Source organism: Hemiscyllium ocellatum, chromosome 4 (genome assembly GCF_020745735.1).
Source record: "Hemiscyllium ocellatum isolate sHemOce1 chromosome 4, sHemOce1.pat.X.cur, whole genome shotgun sequence".
NCBI lineage: Eukaryota > Metazoa > Chordata > Chondrichthyes > Orectolobiformes > Hemiscylliidae > Hemiscyllium > Hemiscyllium ocellatum.
The window spans coordinates 28,703,670-28,728,704 of record NC_083404.1 but is presented as its reverse complement, the minus strand read 5'-3'; the positions used below and the strand labels follow the sequence as shown (position 1 = coordinate 28,728,704).

General features: G+C 42.8%; 1 protein-coding gene across 3 annotated transcripts in view; it reads left to right on the top strand.

Moving 5' to 3' along the window:
- The window catches only part of LOC132811753 (collagen alpha-1(XV) chain-like), a 262,882-nt gene that overhangs the window by 104,373 nt on the left and 133,474 nt on the right, over nucleotides 1–25,035 (top strand). For all 3 annotated transcript variants that reach the window (XM_060822847.1, XM_060822846.1, XM_060822845.1), the window contains 3 exons: nucleotides 9,710–9,896; nucleotides 18,546–18,649; nucleotides 23,382–23,408. In XM_060822847.1, the coding sequence (XP_060678830.1) occupies nucleotides 9,710–9,896; nucleotides 18,546–18,649; nucleotides 23,382–23,408 (318 nt within the window). The remainder of the gene's footprint in view (nucleotides 1–9,709; nucleotides 9,897–18,545; nucleotides 18,650–23,381; nucleotides 23,409–25,035) is intronic.

Here is a 25,035-nt window from a genome sequence, read left to right as displayed (position 1 = left end):
AGCTCTTTAGATCAAGTAGATTGGACGGGGCGATGTTTGTGCAGTGTGTCCAGGAAGCTTTTCTAACTCAGTATGTAGATTGTCCGACCAGAGGGGAGGCCATATTGGATTTGGTACTTGGTAACGAACCGGGACAAGTGATGGGCTTGATAGTGGATGAGCATTTTGGTGATGGTGACCACAATTCTGTGACTTTCACCTTGGTTATGGAGACAGATAGGTGCGTGCAACAGGGCAGGTTTTACAATTGTGGGAAGGGTAAATATGATGCTGCATGACAGGATCTGAGGAGCAGAAGTTGGGAGCATAGGCCGTCAGGGAAGGATATCGTTGAAATGTGGAACGTTTTCAAGGAACAGATATGATGTGTCCTTGATATGTACGTACCTGTCAGGCAGGAAAGAGATGGTCGTGTGAGGGAATCTTGGTTGACGAGAGAGGTTGAATGTCTAGTAAAGAGAAAGAAGGAGTTTTTCATAAGGTTGAGGAAACAAGGTTCAGACAGAGCGTTGGAGGGATACAGGATAGCCAGGAAGGAGCTGAAGAAAGGGATTAGGAGAGCTAAGAGAGGGCATGAAAAATCTTTGGCAGGTAGGATCAAAGATAACCCCAAGGCCTTTTATCCATATGTGAGAAACATGAGAATGACGAGAACAAGGGTAGGTCCGATCAAGGACAGTAGTGGGAGACTGTGTATTGAGTCGGAAGAGATAGGAGAGGTCTTGAATGAGTACTTTTCTTTAGTATTTACAAATGAGAGGGACCGTATTGTTGAAGAGGAGAGTATGAAACGGACTGGTAGCTAGAGGAGATACTTGTTAGGAAAGCAGATGTGTTGGGCATTTTGAAAAACTTGAGGATAGACAAGTTCCCCGGGCCTGCCTAGGATTATGTGGGAAGCAAGGGAGGAAATTGCAGAGCCGTTGGCAATGATCTTTTCATCTTCACTGTCAACGGGGGTGGTACCAGGGGACTGGAGTGGCGAATGTTGTGCCCCTGTTCAAAAAAGGGAATAGGGATAACCCGGGAATTACAGGCCAGTTAGTCTTACTTCAGTGGTAGGCAAAGTAATGGAAAGGGTACTGAGGGATAGGATTTATGAGTATCTGGAAAGACACTGCTTGATTAGGAACAGCCAGCACAGATTTGTGAGGGGTAGGTCTTGCCTTACGAGTCTTATTGAATTCTTTGAGGAGGTGACCAAGCATGTGGATGAGGGTAGAGCAGTGGATGTAGTGTACATGGATTTTAGTAAGGCATTTGAGAAGGTTCCCCATGGTAAGCTTATGCGGAAAGTCAGGAGGCATGGAATAGTGGGAGATTTGGCCAGTTGGATAGAGAACTGGCTAACCGGTCGAAGTCAGAGAGTGGTGGTAGATGGTAAATATTCAGCCTGGAGCCCATTTACAAGTGTAGTTCCGCAGGGATCAGTTCTGGGTCCTCTGCTGTTTGTAATTTTTATTAATGATTTGGAAGAGGGAGTCGAAGGGTGGGTCAGTAAATTTGCAGACGATACGAAGATTGGTGGAGTTGTGGATAGTGAGGAGTGCTGTTGTCGGCTGCAAAGGGACTTAGATATGATGCAGAGCTGGCCTGAGTGTGAGGTTGTCCATTTTGGAAGGACAAATAAGAATGCTGAATACAGGGTTAACGGTAGAGTTCTTAGTAAGGTGGAGGAGCAGAGGGATCTTGAGATCTATGTTCATAGTTCTTTGAAAGTTGCCGCTCAGGTGGATAGAACTTGTAAGAAGGCCTATGGTGTATTAGCGTTCATTAGCAGAGGGATTGAATTCAAGAGTCGTGAGGTGATGTTGCAGCTGTACAGGACCTTGGTAAGGCCACATTTGGAGTACTGTGTGCAATTCTGGTCACCTCACTTGAGGAAAGATGTGGAAGCTTTGGAGAGGGTGCAGAGGAGATTTACCAGGATGTTGCCTGGAATGGCGAATAGGTCGTACGAGGATAGGTTGAGAGTGCTAGGCCTTTTCTCATTGGAACGGCGAAGGATGAGGGGTGACTTGATAGAGGTTTATAAGATGATCAGGGGAATAGATAGAGTAGACAGTCAGAGACTTTTTCCCCGGGTACAACAGAGTGTTACAAGGGGACATAAATTTAAGGTGAAGGGTGGAAGGTATAGGGGAGGTGTCAGGGGTAGGTTCTTTACCCAGAGAGTGGTGGGGGCATGGAATGCGCTGCCTGTGGGAGTGGCAGAGTCAGAATCATTGGTGACCTTTAAGCAGCAATTGGATAGGTACATGAATAGGTGCTTAAGCTAGGACAAATGTTCGGCACAACATCGTGGGCCGAAGGGCCTGTTCTGTGCTGTATTGTTCTATGTTCTATGTTCTAGTATTCCCAGCCTCTGACATGCTCCTGTAGACACTGTACTTATGTTGCTAATCCAATTCAGTTTCTAGTTAATGGTAATTCCCAGAATGTTGATAGTGGGGGTTTCAATGATAGTAATTCCAATGAAAGTCAAGAAATAATGTTTAGATTCTGTCTTATTGGAGATTCTCATTGCCTGAGACCTGTGATGTGAATATTGTTAGCCATTTGTTAGCTCAAGCCTGGATATTGTCCAGGTCTTGCTGCATTTGAACTGCATGGACTGCTTCAGTATCTGAGGAGTTGTGAATTGTGCTGAACATTGTGCAGTCATCAGTGACCATCCCCACTTCTGGCCTTAAAATGGAGACAAGGTCATTGATGAAGCAGCTGAAGATGTTTGGGCCTAGGGCACTATTCTGAGGAACTCCTGCAGAAATGTCCTGGAGCTGAGATGACTGACCTCCAACAACCATAACCATTTCCTTTGTGTTGCATATGACGCCAATCAGAGGTGACTGTTCTCCTGATTCTCACTAACTTATTTTGCTAGGGCTCCTTGACATTATACTCGGTCGAATGCAGCCTTGATGTCAAGGGCTGTCACTCTCACCTCAGCTCTTGTGTTTGTGTTTGAACTAAGGCTTTAATGAGGTTAGGAGATGAGTGGCCCTGGAGGGACCCAAACTGGACATCACTGAGCAGGTTATTGCGAAGTAGAAGTTGCTTGATAGCACTGTTGATGGCCCATCTGTCACATTAATAATGATCAAGAATAGACTGATGGGGCAATGACTGGCAGGATTGCATTAGTCCCACTTTTTGTGTACCTGGACAATTTTTCACATTTTTGGGTAGATGCCAGTGATGTAACTGTACTGGAAGAGCTTGTCTGTGAGAGCAGCAAGTTCTGGAGCAGAAACCTTCAGTATTATTACCAGGATGTTATCAAGGCCCACATTGGGGAGAAACTGAAATGTAAAAGAATTAAACTCCTCCTCAGATATAATTAAAAACATATGCACAACAGGAATGGTTTCCTTCATGACTTAATTGCCTACATAGATCATATGCAGTCGGATAGAACACTCAAAATTAATCATGCTGGAGATTACTAGGCTCTGGCTCTTAGAATTAATTTGTAACATTTTACAGAAGAAAAGTAAATTCTATGCATCAAACCACCTCACTAAGGTGTTGGCATTAAATGAATTGAGGGCATAGTTTGCATATTTGGCTGGTTTTCCCATCCCTGAGAGCTCTGTTGTGATCTATTGTGTGGGAAGATTCCACTTTGACTATATTTTCCCTATGTTATTCCACCCTCTCCTGTTATTGAGGTCGAATTTGAGAGTTCAAAATAACTCTTCAGTATTTCATCAAGGTAACCATTCTTCACCTCATCCTCAACCAACATCCTCGTGTTCACGTCAACTCAGGAGGTGCCACAAAGTGATCACATCCTGGAAATCTTGCCGATTACTCTCCTCACTCGTCCAGATTGAATGGTCTGGATTTTCAAATCGGAAGTCAATGGCCAGATCATTTCCAGCTCCTGACCCTGCGTGGTGTCACATTAATGATACCACATCAGTTTTGAAAGGGAATCCCTGAATTAAGTCAGAGATTGGTTTGTTGTCCCCGTAAGTTGCACTGGGAGCAACCTGGTGGAGGTACTTGGTGATGAAAGATGATTTTGAAAGGCAAAGGTAGCCATAACTGAGTTTGCTGTCTCTTGTTAGAACAGGAAGTGAGCGGCCTGTAAGGCTATACAAGTGCCCAAACACGCATTCTCCTCAAATTCAGAACTCGCCACTCTGCCCAAACCATGGCAACTGTTCTACCCCAGTTTCAGGCCACCTCAAGTTGAGTCACTTGTTAAGATTAGTCAAGCCTTGAGGTAATGAAGGAATGAATCAGAGTTACAGCAACTAATTGAGGTAGAGTCAAGTGATATTACAGATGTGGAAGTAAGCAGTCTTAGTGATGACATCAGTGTGACACTTGAAGCTGACCTTAGAGTCAAATGTGACACCAAGGTAATGAGCAGAATGATTTGTTCTCAGACTGTTGCCAAGGAGAGAGATGGAGTCAGTAGGATGGGGAATAGAGTTCGGAGTTGAAACCAAAAACAAAGGTTTCAGTTTTCCCAATGCTTAACTACTGCTCATTTGTTGAGGAAAAAAAGGATGAGTTGAGTGAGTGAGGTGGTGGTCAGGTCATGTTGTTGTCAGTGTATGTGTGAAAACTAACATTGTGCTTTCGGAAGATGCTGCTGAGGGGCAGCACAGAGATGATAAATAGTTCGGAGCCACGGTTAGATCCGTGTGGGACATTAGAGGTGACCTTCTGCTACCTAGACCAGAAACCATTGCAAATGACTGTGCCTTCAATTAGATAGCTCAGATGACAGCGGATGACAGTGAAGAGACAAAGGGGCAGATTCAGAAACAAATTCATTTCAACTCAGAAAACATTGCCCTCAAAGATGTTTCAAACATTCACCTATACAAGTGATAGGGAAGATATTTTACTTGTGTTAATCAATGGTAATTTCTTTACTTTAGAATTGCCAGAAATTTCCTTTTAAGAGTGATGCTCAATCATTTTATCCAACATATTTTGCTGAGAAACATATTGCAGATTGGAATTTTTGGAGTTGCAACTGAGGGATTTTGATACCTCATGGCTCATAATGATATGTATATCCCAAGACGTACCAGGTCAGTGTCATTGATGTAAGAGGTAACAGAGTGAAAGATGGGAAGTGGTCCCCTCACTCCATTAATCCAATTGGCCTGCTCTCTGTGGCCTCATCAGATTCAGAGGGGAATAGGATTGGGGTCAGTGAGTGTGGGGGGTAGGCAGTGGTGTGGGCAGTTGGAAAGTTGGCCAGTGACGGAGGCACTCCCACAACTTTTGCTGCAGGAGACTATCAGGATGAAATGCCAGGCTCCCTTTACCATCCCCCGATTCCTCCTGCAACCTCACAACTGGGAAGTGATTCTTACCTGGCCTATAATTGTGGCCACTTTCCAGCCTCAGTTAGGTGAACCAGTTGCCTTTTAGGAACTATGTCCCCTGTCTTCCCAGAAAATTGTGGACTGGTCTGGCTGGGAAGGGTAATTTGGCAATGGGAAGGCCATCTAAGGAATTTGTGGCTTCCCTCCCTCCCCCTGCCATACAAACTCACCAGTGGTAGCCTGTAAAATTCTACCCATTGTTCCTCTTGCATACATTGCCAGACTTGCGGAGTATTTCCAGGAGTTTCTATATTTCCTTCAAGTTTCCAACACCTGCTGTACTTTTGGCATTCATTTCTTTGAGAGTTGGGTGAAGAAATGATTTGTGTCTGCTGCCTTTCAGCCTGAAAATGCAAAGAATACAGGCAGAAGCATTCCTCTCATGCCACACTGTGGGATCAGTTCCCTAATAAATGGAGGAAATCTGTAGTTCAGAGAGGTAATTCCAACAAATGTCCCTTGGCAGGTTCTCATCACGAAGATTTCACTGTCCAAACCAGTTCGTTGACTGAAACTTAAGTAACTTGTCTTTATTGAGAATATTGCCTGCATTCGCAATGACGAAACAAAGCTGGCTGTGTATAAAGCATGGGGCGCAGCTACAGTGAGGCTCTTTGTGATTAGCTAATCACCCCATCATCGCACCATATGACTTGGCTGGTCTGATGGTCACATGCCTGGAAGATTTCTAATTGGTAGCTAATTTAGAAAGTAGTTAAAACTGGTTGCCCTTCCCCACTTTTTTTTCTCACTTCGTGCAAACAAAAATTTGGAAGTTTAAATGTGACCAATATATATTTAAACAAATATATAAAAGATTTTGATTATAAAGGAGGATTTTTATAGTATTTAATTAGGCATAAAAGCTGATGAGTATGTATTAATGTAGCAAAGAAAATCTTTAGGTTATAGCTATGAGAGTGGGGAATTGAGATTAGTGATTTGCAGTGACAAAGTAATGGGAGATTCACAATTGCCAAGGTCAGACTGTATTTTGCATTCTGCTCAACAGCATGAATTGTTCTGACTTTTAATTATTGTCGTTTTAAGCAAGTGATTGTATGTTACTATGATCAAAATATCTTGTAGTTACTTTTCCCACAAACTTTTGATTCTAAACAAAGCAGCTTCTGTGTTTAAAACATGGAGTTTGGAAGCAAGGAAATGTCAGCAAATTTTCATTGTTCAGTACATCATTATTTTTGTCAGGTGTGCTGATGTGGCAACCTTTTCTACAAATTCAATAAAACAGTGCAGAATTAAATGTACTCCAATAATGTATTTTAGCCACAAAACCAGTTCCAGTGCGGATTAAAATGTTAAGTGTGTCACTTTCTTAGTAGCTTTTTTGGAGTGTTCAAAAACCTTTTTTCCTTGAGTGACAAACAGAGCTACAAAGTAATCATGATTTATCTGAGTGTCACTTTTCTGCAGGGTGTCCAAGATTGTGAACTCAACCATAGGTTCTTACTGTAGATTTCTATCAAGGATACGGAGAAAGACGGGTAAATAGGCTCAAGGTGTGGCTGAGCTATGATCTGAGTGCCTGGCAAAATGGGTTCAAAGGGCTGGACAGCCGACTTCTGGTCCTCGTATACAGAATTGAAAAGTGAGACAAATCCAGGGGACTCATGCACTGATACCCTACTTGTTCTTAAATGCTTTGTAGTTACCCGTACCTTCCCAAGAAAAGGCTTGTTTGGTGTTAACAAAGTCCTAAATCTCTGAGATCTGCAGCAATGATACCCATGTGCTGCTCAATCTCTGAAACCTGGAGTTCGGGCTACTGCAAATTTCCTGCACACATATTTACTAAGGATATGTCCCAGAGTTCCTACATGGAACACAATGTGCAATACAGGGGTGGGAGCTGTCCACCTTTACTGTATTTATTCAATCATAAAACTTATTATTTAAATGGATTGACCATGCTATATTGGCCAGTCGTGTGCAGGGATGTGCAGGCTTGATGGGTGAGCCATGGAAATTGCAGGGTTACAGGGATAGGGTAGGGAGTGGATCTGGGTGGGATGCCTTTCAGAGGGTTTGTCAAACTCAATGGGCTGAATGGCCTCTTTCCACACTTTAGGCATTCTATGATTCCATAAATATTCCCCAGTTATTTTTCTTCTACTGTGAATTAAAAGGGTAGAACTTCGTTAAAAATACATCACTCAGCCTTTATCAAAAAACAACTTTTAAAAAATTTTCTAGCTCATCACATTCAAAGTAAGGGAAATCAAGCTGCAATATTCATCAGCCAGTCAGCTCATAGTTTCCCCAGGATGTCTGTTTGATTCATGGCACCCACGTTCCTGACCTGCTTCACAGACATCCCGCTGGGAGCCACAGTGATCCGGACTTGTCTCACAGACATCCCACTGGGATCCAGTGTGATCTGGACCTGCCTCACAGACATCCCACTGGGATCCACAGTGATCCAGACCTGTCTCACAGACATCCCGCTGGGATCTACAGGGATCCTGCGTCACATTCTTCCCAATTGACTTAAAATCTGTTTCCAGTAATTCCAATTTTTAATTATTTGAAACATTCCACGGTCTGTCTCTCTGTAATATCTATAAGATGTTGCTCTATTGGCTAATTCTGTAACATTAGCCCCCTCATGAATGACATAAAGCAAAACCAAAGACTTTTGATGACCAGTCAGTCAGGAATGACGTTCCCAATGTCTGGTGAATTTGTGATGGAGACCTCAGTACCTGGTCAGCTAAGAACTTAGTCAGATCTCAGGCTGCATATAAATGCTGTGTTGTCTTTATGAAATGTTCTCTAGACATTTATTATTGGGGAATAAGTATTAAAATAAGGCTTAATACTCTGTGAAGGTTACTTTTAAATAAGTGATACAGAGAGCTGAATGGTTTTCCACAGGTGCTTGATTGTAAGTGGTCTCTGATTTTCATGATTGAAACAGTTTTACAAAATACAACATAAAGTAAATGTTGCTTAATTTCAACTGTTTAAACTCTTTGTCCTGGACATCAAATCCCTACACCATCTCCCCAGTCTCCTTCAGCCAGACCTTCCCCATTAACTGAATCCATTTTTTTTCTTTTTTTTTACCCTGCAGTAGTGCTTATTTTTTCCCCAGCACGTGTGTGTGTGTGTGCGCGCGCGCGTGCAGGTGTGAGACACAAGGTACACGAATCTTTATTCAATTTCCACCACCAGGAAGATAGGAAAACATCCGAGTGGCCTGTGACAAGCAATGCCCTTCACATCAAAGGGCAATGCTGTGTGATCTAACAGTGAAGGGGAGGGCAGGGACTAAATCAAAATAGAGTTGGAGGGGGAAATAATGCACTCCACTCCCAGCGGCGCCCATCTCTCCCTGAACAACTCCAGGGTGTTGGTGGACACCACATGCTCCTTCTCCAGAGACACCCGGGCTCTAATCTAACCGCGGAAGAGGGGCAGGCAGTCAGCCCTAATGACTCCCTCCACGGCCCGCTGCCTGGACCTGTTTATGGCCAGTTTGACCAGGCCCAGGAGCAGACCCACGAGGAGATCCTCAGACCTGCCCTACCCCCTCTATACCGGGTGTCCAAAGATCAGGAGCGTGGCACTGAAGTGCAACCAAAAACAGAGGAGGTTTTTGAGGAAATCAAAAAGGGGGTGCAAGCGCTCACACTCAATATATACATGGTCCATGGTCTCCACAGCACCACAGAACAAGCAGTTGGGCTGGGGGTCCGGGAACCACCGCAATCTGCGGTTGCAGGGGACCGCTACGTGCAGCACCCTCCACCCCAGATCCCCGAAAGAAAGGGAGAGGACTCCCACGTAGAGAGACCTTCACTGGGGATCCCCACTGCCCGGTGGCAAATGGGAAATCAACGTTTTAACGTGTCTGCCACTCCCCTTCCCATTGGTGGAGAAGACAATCAGCAGACAGTGCAATACTCTCTAGACAATCCTGGCCACTTCTCTCAGGCTCACTGCTCCTTTCCCCTTTAAAATATCATCTCCAAAGTCTCTTTTCAATTGTAGATAGTAAGGACTGCGGATGTTGGAAATCAGAGTCAATAGAAAGTGAAGTTGGAAAGGCACAGCAGATCAGGCAGCATTGGAAGCCAGTCCTGATGAAGGGTTCTGACCTGAAACATCAACTTAGCTGCTCCTCCACTGCTGCCTGACCGACTGTACCTTTCCAGCTCCACTTTCAATTGACTGTTTTCAATTGTATCTTTGGTAGTCTCACCTAATGCATCCCATTGCTTCCTCCACCCCACCCCCAGAAGCATCATTTATCTACCTATCGCCATTTGTCAGCCACCGAGAATAATATAGATTGTTGTCCATTGACTCTGATGTACTTTTGCTCTTTTGAGGTAATTGGTCAGCAGTTACACAGTGAGCCAGTCAAAGAGCCCCCCACTGAAACATTGATCACTGAAGAGATTGAGAGTTCCTCAGGACAGCGGGAAACTCAGTTCCAGGATGCGACTACATCGGGCACTTCTGGAGAGATGCCACCCTATGAAGAGAGAGCAGACATTGGACTAAATGTAACAACCGGTATGTTATTTTTACTTTTAGAGTCATGAAGCCATAGAGATGTACAGCACAGAAACAGACCCTTCGGTCCAACTCGTCCATGCCAATCAGATACCCCAATCTAATCTAGTCCCATTTGCCAGCACTTTGCCCATATCCTTTCAAACCCTTCCTATTCATATACCCATCCAAATGCCTTTTAAATGTTGTAATTGTACCAGCCTCCACCACTTCCTCTGGCAGCTCATTCCATAAATGCACCACCCTCTGCATGAAAATGTTGCCCCTTGGGTCTCTTTTATATCTTTCCCCTCTCACCCTAAACCTACGCCCTCTAGTTCTGGACTCCCCGACCCCAGGGAAAAGTCTTTGTCTACTTACCGTATCCATGCCCCTCCTGATTTTATAAACCTCTATAAGGTCACCCCTCAGCCTCCGCTCCAGGGAAAACAGCCCCAGCCTATTCACCCTCTCTGTATAGCTCAAATCCTCCAACGCTGGCAAGATCCTTGTAAATTTTTTTCTGAACCTTTTCAAGTTTCACAACATCCTTCCAATAGGAAGGAGACCAAAATTGTACACAATATTCCAAAAGTGGCCTAACCAATGTCCTGTACAGCCACAACATGACCTCCCAACTCCTATATTCAATGCTCTGATCAATAAAGGAAAGCATACCAATTGCCTTCCTCACTACCTGCGACTATCTACCTGCGACTCCACTTTCAAGGAGCTATGAACCTGTACTCAAGGTCTCTTTGTTGAGCAACACTCCCGAGGACCTTACCATTAAGTGTATGATCTTGATGCCAAAAGAGATGTTTCAATTTTTTTAATAATCTTTGCAATAGTCCCAACACTCCTATCACTTTTATGTCACACTTCGTATTCTGTAAACCAGCACCAATAGTGCTCCTGACTGCCCCACTGTTGGACTGTGAACAAAGCTCTGAAGACACCATGTTTGAGAATTTCCACATGGTTGAGCTGTTATTTATTGGCATAATTCTGTCGAACATGGCTTAAGCAGTGTAAATGAATCTTCAATTTTATTGCAAACTACTTCCAACACTCAAGTTTGTTTTCAAACAAGCAACATGGAACTCATTTTTCTTTGATAAGAGTGAGTTACATCAAATTTTTTTAGAGGGTTATTCACCACAAGCCTAATGCTTCTCTCACCCTATCTTGCCAAACTCATTTCATTGATTACCTACTCCTTCCCTATAGTATCTCCTACTTCCAATTTCAGCACATATCATTGATCCACTATGGGTCTTGGATAGGTCACTTGGACCTCAGCAAAATCGTTCTTTATAAGATTTTATAAGAAGAGGGTTTCCAGTTGTTCCAAATACATTTTGAAAATGTCACTGTACAACAAGAAGTTGTCTAGATACAGTGTACAGCCTGTTCCTATCTGAATCATCCGCCGTTGAAAGCTGGCTGGGAATCTTGGAATCCAAATGATGTGACTTGACACTGGCATAACCCATCTACAGATATGAAGGTAGAGATTTACTTCCTGTGGACAGTTGAGGGAATGTGTCATTATCTCCCGAGTAAGTCAACCTTGGTAACAAAGACTGCTTTCCTTATCCTAGCTAGGCAATCATCGAGCTGATGTATTAGGTAGGAGTTGGCTCTGATCACTACGTAAACCTTTAAATAGTCTCTGCAGAACCTCATGGGCATAAGTACAACTGGGAAGTTCCAGTTACTGCTGTCACATTTTATTGTTTGGGGTTCCAACAAGTAGTTCATCACCTCCTGAACCTGGGCCAGCATTTCTGGGCCTAACCGATTGGGATGTTGTAGTCCCACTTCACTAACAACTCTGGGCAAGAATCTTTTTTTAACTTTGAACGTTTAGATTCATCTCATATTTCTACTCTGCATGTGTGAGATGTTACTTTTGTTTTCTGCATTCAGTAATCAAGAAGCTCAGTGTCTTTCTGAACTCAAGAAAACCTGGTTAAAATGACTCCTTTCTAGACATGAATTCATTTGGATTTGGGAGACAGGTATCCAGAAGGGAAGGGAGCCTTTCAAATTAACCTTGTTGTGGCCAATCAAGGGTTGACTGAATAAACCAGGGGAGCTAACTTACCCCTCCGCAGATGGAAGCTTAACATTTTGAGGAACCCTATCTGGAACCAGATGGAATTGGGAAACCTCTCCCAGCAACTGGTCATAACACACTAGCTTAAAGAAATGCACTAGAAGCCAGCTCCACAGTCATCACCACTTCCCCCAACAACTCCCCTCAACCCTTCAGAGGGGTGGCACAGTGGTTAGCACTGCTGTCTCACAGCACCAGGGACCCAGGCCCAAATCCATCCTCGGGTGTCTGTCTGTGTGGAGTTTGCACAATTTCCCTGCGTCTGTGTGGGCTTGCTCCAAGTGCTCTGATTTCTTCCCACAGTCCAAAGATATGCAGGTTAGATGGATTGGCCATACTAACTTGCCCTCAGTGTCCAGGGATATGCAGGTGAGGTGGATTACCCATGGGAAATGCAGGGTTACATGGATAGAGTGGGTCTGGGTGGGATGCTCTTCAGAGGATCAGTGTGGACTTGATGGGCCAGATGGCCTGTTTCCAAACTGTAGCGATTCTAATGATTTCTTATTTGCATGTCATCAAGGAATTCTAATAATTAAACTTTGCTTCTTTTGGGGGTAAGAAGGCTAACAGGAATACTTCAAAAAGTTGACAACAGAGTTTTCTTTTTATGTAACTACTTTTTATACGTAATTTTCAATTAGTTAATATCAGATTACTTATGAATGGCAGGTTGGAGGTTGTATGAACTTAGTTTTTATGATGCATCCATTTGTCAGTTGAACTGATCAGGTGGTAACTACTAATTACTCTGAATTATATGAAGGAAAATTTGAAAGCATTTTTTCTCAAATGGTTCCCATGTGTGCTGGACCTCGGCAGATTTTGCCTTCAGCAATATGCAACCGAGCTGAGAAGAAACTGGTTCTGATCGTTTCACTGCCTGCAACCACAGGGGAAACACTACCTCTGGTGGTGTATTGAAGTACTGCACCCTTAAAAAAAATACATTGAACAGACTGATTTCAAAACCACCCTGCAGGAGAGGTGAGGACCTGCACCAGTGGAAATCACCCTGTTAAGTTTTATTTTTTAATTTACTTAGTGCTTTTGGAATTCAAATTTGGAAGAGTTTTATGGCTGCTGGGTTGCATTTGCCCACATTTACGTTGATGTGGTCAAGTGCAAGCTGTGAAATTAGTTTAAATAACCAGACTTTGCTGTTGATGCCAGTTCCAGAATCTGTCTCTGTAACATATATTTATGAACAAAGTCCTATTGTGCACTTCTGTTCTCTCATTAAGGAAGAAGGACCTTTCATCACCAGCTAATTCTCACTGGCTATGCCTTTTGAATTTTTAAATCAGTTTCTAGTTTGTTGTATTAGCAACTTTTGAGAAGATTTGTAGCTCAGGTTGATGAAAAGGTTGACCAACACACTTAAACAGCGACTAATGAATGTAAAGGATTCATTAGATACCACCAGCAAAATAACGTCATTTACAAGATACCATGCAAGAACTGTAAAAAAAAACTACATTGGACAAACTAGCAGGAAACTTGCCACCAGTATATATGTACACTAACTGGCCACCAAAAGACACAACAAACTATCACTAGTTTCTATACATTCAGACAAAGAAGGATGCCACTTTGACTGGGACCACACACACATCCTAGGACAGGCGAAACAGAGACATGTACGAGAATTCTTAGAGGCATGGCATTCTAACCAGAACTCCATCAATAAACACGTCGATTTAGATCCTATCTACTTTCCCTTGAAAAGAAAAGAACCAAAAGGACATCACCCACCTTAAGAAACCAAGACCTATAAATAGAGAGGCGGGTTATCCCACCAGCGCTTCACCAGAGACTCTCACTGATGATGTTACCCAGTATGGTGACAAAATGTCTGAAAACAAACCTTCCAGCTCATTGAGCTTACTTACATACTTTCTGTGGAATCTCAAAGGTGTTGACGAGATTTCTGCCGCACTTCAGTGAATTTATGGTAGACATCCTTCTTAAAAAAATTACTAAGTAAGTACATCAGCACACAGACTGAGGTTAAAACCAAAAAGGAGAAGAGGTGAATTAGTCCAGCTAGTGGATGAGGGTATCGAGTATATTGTACCTGAGCTTGGTATTCGAGCCACAACAATTATTCATTCACACTCAGGACCTGAACTCAGAGAGCAGGATCTTTACTTCCTACTAGGAATGGGAAAAGAAGTGGGAAGGCATTCGGGCATGATGCTAGTTTTCCCAACACCATTCCTACTCTTGGTGTGACCCATCAGGACAATGGACAAGACAGGTCCCAGCAGCCACTCAACTCAGGTATTTGGCAAATGAAAATGGCTAGTGAGCTTATTGAGAACCCACTGAGGGGCAGTTAGGGACTTTGTTTGCACACATTGGTTGCACGTTAGGTTGGGGCAGAGGTCATCCAGTTAGTGCAGGTGGGTTAGTGGCTGATATGCACTTGGACAGCATTACAGGGGCATCAGTGGACAGAAAGGGGTAAGGATTCCCGATGTTATTAGGAATCCATCTGGGCAAAAGAACAATAATGGCTAGTGATGGGTTCATGAATCTCAGCTACTCAGGCAATGAGGAGGAGTATCCTCTAAATGAAAAGTAGAACCCTGAGAATGAGAACGATGGAGAGAGAGATGAAAAAGGCAACAAAAGCCATGTTCTCAGGTGTGCTTCCTAAAGACAGAACTATCTGAAGATGGAAGAGAAGCAATAATGCGGAAGACTATGACAATATTAACAATAGTCACCACGATTTGTGCCCTTCTTGTGGCATTACAGCTATCATGCCTGACCAATAGCTGTCAAAGTCTGTGTAAATGGGAGTATCTCCAATCTGGCTCCTTTCAAACGTAGCATCTCACAAAGTATCCCACAGCTTACCGATGCCCTTTAGGGAAAACCGACCAGTGTATCTAATTCCTGATGGCTGGACCCTCACAGACACAGAGAGTCACCTCCAGCAGTGGATTCTTCTGAGTGCAGGGTGTCACCAAGGAGCCAAGTGATGGCCAGTGAGCTCTATCAACAGGAAGGAATTCTACTTCCTTAGCATACAGCTGGTCTGAGACCCCAAGAGATTTATTCCAGGTGTTAGTCACTTTCCTGGCAGTTGCCATGATGTTTTCAACCTCAGGTAATCCAAACTTCATGAGTGGATTCTTGGGGAGCAGGGATATTTCTTGAAAAGACTACTACCCACCCTCACGTGACAACAGTTGAGAGTGTGGTGCTGGAAAAGCACAGCAGGTCAGGCAGCATCTGAGGAGCAGGAAAGTCGACATTCAGGCAAAATCCATTCATCAGGAATGTCGCCTGTTTTGCCCAAAATGTCGACTCTCCTGCTCCTCGGATGCTGCCTGACCTGCTGTGCTTTTCCATCACCACATTCTCAACTCTAATCTCCAGTATCTGTAGTCCTTACTTTTGCCTCATGTGATGACACCAGACAGAGGTGTGTCAGCTGCTGCCATCCGATTACAAACAGCCACCATTGAGTAGGCCATTGGGCTTCTGAAAGTGCAGGCCTTGGTAGCAGGCCTAGTCGAGGGCCTCACTGTTTGGGTTTCACTGATTGTGGTGCACTGCTGCATTCACCATGACAGGGTTCTCCAAAGAGGTGTGGCCCCTGAACACAGTGAGACTCTGTAACAACACAGCTCCTCAGAAAGGAATCGACTGTAGAGTAACAGGGAGCAAGTGGGGACAGGGCCAAACCCATGGAATCAACCTAGTGAACCTCCTCTGCACCCCCTCCAGTGCCAATGCATCCTTTCTTAAGTAAAGAGACCAAATCTGCACACAGTATTCCAGGTGTGGCCTCACCAGCACTTTGTACAGCTTTAACATAACCTCTCTGCTTTTAAACTCTACCCCTTTAGCAATGAAGCACAAAATTCCATTTGCCTTCCCAATTACCTGTTGTACCCGCAGGCCAACCTTCTGTGATTCATGCACAAGGACACCCAGGTCCCTCTGCAAATCAGCATGCTGCAACGTTTTACCAATCTAATAATAATCTATTTTGCTGTTACTCCTACCAAAATGTATGACTTCACATTTACTAACATTGTATTCCATCTGCCAGACCTTTGCCCACTCACTCAATGTATTTATGTTCCTCTGCAAAGTTTCACAGTCCTCTGCACACTATGCTCTGCCACTCATCTTAGTGTCATCAGCAAATTTTGACGCACTACATGTGGTGCCAACACAGATCCCTGAGGCACACCACTAGTCATTGATTACCAGCCAGAATAGCAGTTATTTATCCCCATTGTTTGCTTCCTGTCATTTAATCAAGTCTCTATCGACTCTAATACTTTACCCCTAAAACCATGCATCCTTATCTTATGCAGCAACCTCATGTATGGCATTGTGTCAAAGGGCTTTTGGAAATCTAGGTGCACCAGCTCCACTGGGTCCCCGTTGTCCACCTTGCTTGAAATGTCTTCATAGAATTCCAAACGATTTGTGAAGCATGACCTGCCCTTCATGAACCTATGCTGCGTCTGTACAATGGGACAATTTCTTTCGAGATGCCCTACTATTTCTTCCTTGATAATAGACTCCAGCATCTTTCCCACTACAGAGGTTAAGCTCATTGGTCTATAGTTCCCCATCTTTTGTCTACTTCCCTTTTAAACAGTGGCGTCACATTCACTATTTTCCAATCTGCTGGAACTGCCCCAGAGACCAGAGAATTTTTGGAAAATTACCACCAGTCCACCTGCTATTTCTCCCACCATCTCTTTTAGTATCCTGGGATGCATTCCATCAGGGCCAGGAGAGTTATCTATCCTTAGCTCCATTAGCTTACCCAACACCAACCCTTCCGAAATAAAAATTGTTTCCAGGTCCTCACCTACTTTTGTCATTGACTGACACGTTATTAGTATCCTCCACTGTGAAGACTGATGCAAAGTACACGTTCAGTGCCTCAGCTATTCCATCATTTCTCATAACTAACTGCTCCTTCTCATCCTCTAAAGGACCACCATTTACTTTAGCCATTCTTCTTCATTTTATATATTTATAGAAACCTTTGCTATCTGTCTCTATATTCTGTAGTAGTGTTTTCTCATACTCAATCTTACTTTTTTTTATAGCCCTTTTTGAGGCTTTCTGTTCACCTTTAAAATTCTCCCAATCTTCTCGACTCCTGTTTTTTTTTGTCAACTTGGTATGCCTTCTCTTTCACTTTGATAGACTGCCTTATTTCCTTCGACACCCATGGCAGATTATCCCTCCACTTACAGTCCTTCCTTCTCACCAGAATATACTTTCACTGAGCACTTTGAAAAATGTCTTTGAAGGTTCTCTGCTGCTCATCTACTGTCGCACCATAAGGTCTCTGTTTGCAGTCTTAAGCTTGGTCAGTGGATCCAGATTCCGATGGATAGTTTGCTGAAATGATCATGGATTCTCACATTCCTCTGTCTGAGATTCTATCCAGTTAGACATGCCTTCATCTCTGCATTTACATGAATTTCCTCTCCCTCTTTCACCTGTGTCTCTCGGCACCTTCCACCATATTGTCCAGTGGTGTTACAGACCAGGAGATAATGAATGAACTGTCACCCCCTCCCCTCCTTGCCGAGGTCAGATCACTCATTGTATTCCTATACTGGTAGAAAAAAATTTCCAGGAACCCAGTGCAGAATTTCCATCACTTGTGCCTGAGGAAACGTCACTGAAAACCACCTCCGTTTCAGTTTGTGGAGTGTGGAGGTGGTTCAGTCTCTTGCCTTTCAGCTTCACACCTGATCGTTGCTGAAAGCTGCATCCTAAACTCTTGGACTGGAATTTGAAATGCAGTGCCACATCGACTGGTTCCGGCTTTTCTGCACAACCAGCTGCGACCTTGCATGTGGTTTCAGACTGCATAGGAAGCCAGCAACAAAACAGCCCACTCCCCAGTAACACTGCCAGTCCCAGGAGCAAGCTATAACAAACTGAAATTGAGCCCCATGTAGAGTAGCAATCAACAAAGACAATAGGATGTTGATAACCAGAATCAAATCAGTGAGGTACAAGTCGTAGAACTGATGCTGAGACAATACAATGCCCTGATCAGAGCGCACTTTGTGTAATAATCTTTGTCTCATTTCCGTCTCCTGTACCAACCCAACTTTTAATGAATTTGGGCCATCTAATTTCACATCCTGAGAGTTAGTTGGTCTATAGCACTGAAGCTACCTTAGCTTTGTATAACATTGGCAACCAAACTCATGAGACCACAGGACTCTCATGCTGGTGGAATCAGAAGATCAGCATGAGTGTTGCCGTGAGTGCTCGTTACAGAGACTGGCATCTCTGGAACAGAGGAAGGGAAACCTTGAGACACGCTGAAGAAAGTAACTGTTCCTACGGCCTGTTCCAATTCTGTTTTGCACATTGCTGCCTTGTTGCTGGCAAAAGCAGTTATGGAACAAGTTTCTGTAGGGAATGACTTTGCTGATGACTTTAGAATAAAAGTTAATTTACAAACACACCATCGCATCAGAGGGAAGCATTGTTTTTACGTAACTTTAAATGGGTTTTTATTGAATTGCTCTTATCTCTAGGGTCTCCTGCCCTAAGAGGTGCCAAGGATGGTGAAAACCTGCCAGGACCTAAAGGAGAAATTGGATCTGGAAGTGAAGTCCTTTACAGTGAGAAAGGTGCAAAGGTAAATCTTTATTCTGAGGGTCAGTGGGACAATTTTGCTTCTAGCTTGTAACTCACAGGCAGCAGAGATCCTGAGTCATCTTGGGAACCACGAATTTTAAAAACGAATTGGAGCCATGGTGTCTTCTTCTGAACTCTAAATACCAAGAAACGAGACCTAAATTCAATGATGCATGCTTTTAAAAAGGACTATCGGCAGATGTGGGTCATATTGCAAACATGTGTTTACTAGAAATGCGTCATGGCTGGTTGGTGCAAGAGGCTTTAAGAAGTAAAGCCAAAAGTGCATTGTGTCACAGAGTCATAGAGATGTACAGCATGGAAACAGACCAACCCATCCATGCCGACCAGATATCCCAACCCAATCTCGTCCACCTGCCAGCACCCGGCCCATATCCCTCCAAACCCTTCCTATTCATATACCCATCCAAATGCATCTTAAATGTTGCAATTGTACTAGCCTCCACCACTTCCTCTGGCAGCTCATTCCATACACGTACCACACTCTGTGTGAAAAAGTTGCCCCTTAGGTCTCTTTTATATCTTTCCCCTCTCACCCTAAACTATGCCCTTTAGTTCTGGACTCCCCCACCCCAGGGAAAAGACTTTGCCTATTTACCCTATCCATGCCCTTCATAATTTTGTAAACCTCCATAAGGTCACCCCTCAGCCTCAGATGCTCCAGGGAAAACAGCCTCAGCCTGTTCAGCCTCTCCCTATAGCTCAAATCCTCCAACCCTGGCAAAATCCTTGTAAATCTTTTCTGAACCCTTTCAAGTTTCAAAACATCTTTCTGATAGGAAAAAAAACCAGAATTGCATGCAATATTCCAACAGTGGCCTAACCAATGTCCTGTACAGCTGCAACATGACCGCCCAATTCCTGTACTCCATACTCTGACCCATAAAGGAAAGCATACCAAATGCCGCCTTCACTATCTTATCACTACCTTATCTACCTGTGACTCCACTTTGAAGGAGCTATGAACCTGCACTCCAAGATCTCTTTGTTCAGCAACACTCCCTAAGACCTTACCATTAAGTATAGAAGTCCTGCTAAGATTTGCTTTCCCAAAATGCAACACCTTGCATTTATCTGAATTAAACTTCATCTGCCACTTCTCAGCCCATTGGCCCATCTGGTCCAGATCTTGCTGTAATCTGAGGTAACCCTTTTCTCTGTCCACTACACCTCCAACTTTGGTGTCATCTGCAAATTTACTAACTGTACCTCATATACTCACATCCAAATCATTTATGTAAATGACAAAAACCAGAGGACCCAGCACCAATCCTCATGGCACTCCACTGGTCACAGGCCTCCATTCTGAAAAACAACCCTCCTCCACCACCCTCTGTCTTCTACCTTTGAGCCAGTTCTGTATCCAAATGGCTAGTTCTCCCTGTATTCCGTGAGATCTAACCTTGCTAATCAGTCTCCCATAGGGAACCTTGTTGAATGCCTTACTGAAGTCCATATAGATCACATTTACTGCTCTGCCCTCATCAATCCTGTTTGTTACTTCCTTAAAAAATTCAATCAAGTTTGTGAGACATGATTTCCCATGCACAAAACCATGTTGACTATCCCTAATTAGTCCTTGCCTTTCCAAATACATGTACATCCTGTCCCTCAGGATTCCCTCCAACAACTTGCCCACCACCGACATCAGGCTCACTGGTCTTTAGTTCCCTGGCTTGTCCTTACCACCCCTCTTAAACAGTGGCACCATTTTAGCCAACCTCCAATTTTCCGCCACCTCACCTGTGACTATCGATGATACAAAGATCTCAGCGAGAGGTCCAGCAATCACTTCTCTAGCTTCCCACAGAGTTCTAGGGTACACCTGATCAGGTCCTAGGGTTTTATCCGCCTTTACCCATTTCAAGACATCCAGCACTTCCTCCTCTGTAAAACGGACATTTTGCTCCAAACCTGGTTACAAATTATGGAGACACTCCTTGTCATGGCTGGCAATTAGAAAGTTTTCATTCCTCCTGGTGCAAGGCAGAAAGTTTCAGGATTAGGTCATAGCATTAAGCTTAATAGGGAAAGACCAATTGTCAATTCAACCTGTCCCATATCATTGTGCTAACTAATGCAGGAGAATATATCTGCTACCCACAATTACAACATCTGCTGGGAGAAGAGGAGAAAACAGATTTAACACCCAAGCCAATTAAGGGACAATAATCTGACAAATCCTCTTTAAGTGATTGAAACTAATCCATGATTGGCCTCAGTTATGTTCCATGATATTGATTCCTCACTTGCTACCGAAGTGGTTTGATTGAAGTTTTATTGTCCACTGGCAAAATATGTTAAAGCCAGCTCCATCCCGTTATATTTCAATATTCTGGATCTGCTATGTCAGTGAAGTTTGTGGTGTATTGTATCAGGCAAGCCCAGTTCACAAAACTCGTATGCTCCATTCCCAGCCCTAAAGAAGGGTTACCCCTGAAACACTGACTTCTCCACCTCCTGATGCTGCCTGGCTCACTGTGTTCTACCAGCCTCCTGCCTGTCTACCTTGGAATCCAACATCTGCAGTTGTTTTTTGTCTCTATGAGCTGTTGGTTAGCATATAGATTTATAAATTACAGCAAGCAAGGATGCTCATTTGTCTCAGCCCATTACCTTTCCCCAGATTTTCTCATAATGACATGGAACCATAAAGCACAGAAACAGACCCTTCAGTCCAACTCATTTGTGACTATTATTATTATTTTCAATTTTAATTCCTTGTATTTAATTCCTTTTTGACACTTCATGTTCTTTCATTTTTCAAAATGTCTTTGAATGTCTTTCAAAATGTTTCCCTTCCCAACATTACTGCTGTTCCCCACATCCACCAGATTAGCCAGGCAGAATCCCCATTCTTTCTCTCATCACAACCATATTGTAATGATAATATCTTCACCTCCCCTGACCATATTTAACTCGGTCACCATTCCTTACTCTACACGCAAATGCGAGTTTTCCATTTCCCTCTTCAACCCCATTCAGGAACCGCATTTGATTCTTTTTGAGAGGTTGGGCAAGGTTTGTGTAAGTGTTTCATCATCTGTCATTGTGTAACCAGGATATTTTCTGTTTATGCAGAAATTCATTTCAACCCATGTTTCAATGATATTAATTTTTTTTCTGAACATTGAATAAAATGTGATTTATTCTCACACAATGAGGACTAACTTTAATAAAAACAAGCTGTGCATTTGCTAGTTCTCAGACTGATGCTGTTTTCTGCAATAATTTGTTTATGTAGGTGAAACAGCATGTACAAATATATTCTGATTAATAATGTGTTCATCTTTTTGCTAATGGGGTAAGAAGCAGTGTGTTAATGGATGTAATTTTGGCAGAAGAAACAGAACAAATACTTGAGAATGTTAAATTCTGAGAAAAAGCAGTCACATGCTGTTGTTAATCAGCACTCATTGCCAGGATGTGTGTATCACTGAGTGAGACAGCTTTTTCCACCCATTGCTGATTATCTTGAAGGCATTAATAGTCATGCATGAATCATACGTGGTGTATCAGCTTAATCTTCTTCAAAGGGAATCTAAACGTTTCTTTAATATTTTTCAGGGTGTGGTGTCATTTGCCAGATTGATATATTATTGTTCACCCCTTGTTGGCCCTTATGAAAACACAATATGGAGAACAGGACAAATCTAAAGAGGAATGGGAGGAAACACATTATGTTGATAAGCTGTTGTGATATGAACACATTCCATTTCTTGTTCAAGAGGGACTCAGTTGGTGGGATGTTTGCAGATTGCGTAGATTGGGATGTTATTAGTTCAAGTACAGCAAGGGTCTAGAGATAGTGCAACAGATTTCAGATAATGGAGATCCAAACTCCATCAGCATTGGGAGATGCAACTGAAATATATTGTGGAACACTAACCAACCTTCAATCATTAAATAAGGAGTTGAAGACATAACTGGGAAGGATTTAATGGCAAAAAAACAGTCACTTGGAGATTGAACTATGCAATTTAAATGGTGTTTTATAGATAAAAACAAATCATGATTTCCTAAGGGCACCTGAGGTGGGCTGCAGCCATTTAACATAGACATCAGGAGCACAAAATGTAATGTTTTTCCTATTTAAATGTTCAAATTATCAAAGCATTGCAGGGCTATTTCCTTGTATGAAGGTCTGTATATAAAAGGGCTTTTCTGTGGAAGGGTCTTTCTGAATGAGGGTTTCTGTGAACGAATGTCTTTGTGGAAGGGTCTTTTTGTGGGAGGCACTCACTGTATGAATCTCCTTCTTACTGTATGAAGGTTTCTTTATCTAAGGACCATGGTATTTGTATCTCTGTACAAGCATCACCCTATACAAGAGCTTTTTATCTGATGGCTTCTGTACATGAAAGTCTTACTATGCAGCAATCTTTCTCTGTAATAGAGTACAGGGATCACAGTATAGGGGTCTTGCTGTACAAGGATCTTTGTCTGAGAGTGTCTCAGTGTGAGGGTATCATTCTAGAAAGGTCACGCTGCACACAACAGTCTCTGAGTGTCTCCCGTATATGAAGAGCTCATTGTGTGATTGTCTTACTCCGCAAGGGTCTCTCTATACGTACTTTTAGGACTTATTTTTGTTGTTTGACTCCTGCCACTGACCATCATTACAAGCTGTGCAAGTCATGTTGTTAACGTACACATTGATTGCACTGATATGGGATTTTACAGCTGACAAGAGTTGTTTTCTTCTTGTTTAGGGTGAAAAAGGTGATCCAGGAAGTAAGGTATGTGGATATACATATTTATTAAAGTAGTTAAACATAAAACTGTTAAATTAAATACACGGTACATGCTACCAGAAAGTGAGATTCAGCGTTGGAGTGTAATTTGTAAAATCTGCCCAATAATTTCTGTGGAGCACCTGTTACATTGAGCATTGTGAAATGTGCAGTGAGGATTTGAAAAATAAATATGTTAAAGAGATTAACATGTTTAACATGAAACAGAAAATACTGCCAATAAGAAGCAAATCTGGCACCATCTGTTGGGAGACAAACAGACCAACTGGGCTGGAATTTACTATCCCAGACTGCTTGGGTGCGACCATCCCAAATGTTGCAAGATATCTACCATTGTATGAAGTAATCTGCTCCCACCAGTAAACACGTCCAACCCACATTTTTAATTTCGCAATTTCCTGTCACTTGTCTAGTCTAGTGCACCTTTCCTGTTGACTGCTTGTATCTGAGTCACCAGTCGGGGTGCCAAGCCTCCAATTTGCCCTGAAGATGAATGTTTATTCTTCGAGTACTCTGAGAGAAAGTCACCGTGTTAAAAATCAAGTACAAGCTTTATTTTGATTTGCAATTTTGTTTGAAAGAACAAACAGTTCAAACCCTGTCTGTCCTCTCAGGTGAATGTCAAAAATCTCATGACTTTAATTTAAGTTAGAGTAAGGAAGCTCTCCCAGTTTCCTGACTCTAGTGAGAATCACCAAAAACGATGAGCTGTCATCTCCTGTTTCTGGGAGCTTGTTGCTAATTAATTGCGGCCTTCCCCTACTTTGAAACAGGAACTACACTTTAAAACTGTTTCCTGGATTGTAGAGTGTTTAGGGACAACCTGAAAGGCATTGAACAGTCTTATATCCATGTGTTACCTCTAATATAGAGGACAGTGGATGAATAATGGTGCAAATGAAAACAGAAATTGCTGGGGAAACTAGTGTATTTTCTGTCCCAATTATAGCTCTCACTTTTACATGTTTACTTTACAAAACCTCACTGTGAATTTCACAATGCATTTTATAACAGGTGCTCCTTGGAAATCACTAGACAAACTTGCACTGCAGTGCAGAATCTCAACTTTCTAGTTTCTGTGCATTTCAGATCTTCAGCATCATTAGTTCTTTGTTTTATTATGGATGAGTAATGGTGATGCTTTGAATTCACCCCAGTTTAGCTCCAGTATATGGATTTAATCCTTCCAACATCGATCCCTAGCTGTCCCAAACTCATGATTCCAAAGCAAGTGAGGATACTGACTAGTCAGTTTCAACTGCCTCAGCTTGGATGAAATGGGAATTACTGCAGAATTAATGTACTAAAGTTTAACATTCTCATTCTGATCAGAATTCTTTATCTCGATGATGTTGATGTTCTAAAAATAGGGAGGATCATGTATCAATATCTGTACTGAATACTCTGCTGCAATATCAGCATTGTCCTGCTCAAGGGTCTCAATTTCACAGTAAGACCTTTCAGTAACTGGAGCTCCTCCTGGTGGAAACAAATCTATAAATTATTATCATTCATATTGGGTTGGAGAGGCACAGTAAAACTTAATTCCATCACAAAGTGACAGATATTCCTGCATTTTTCTCGCTGTACATTACCCTTTCCGGTTGAGCAA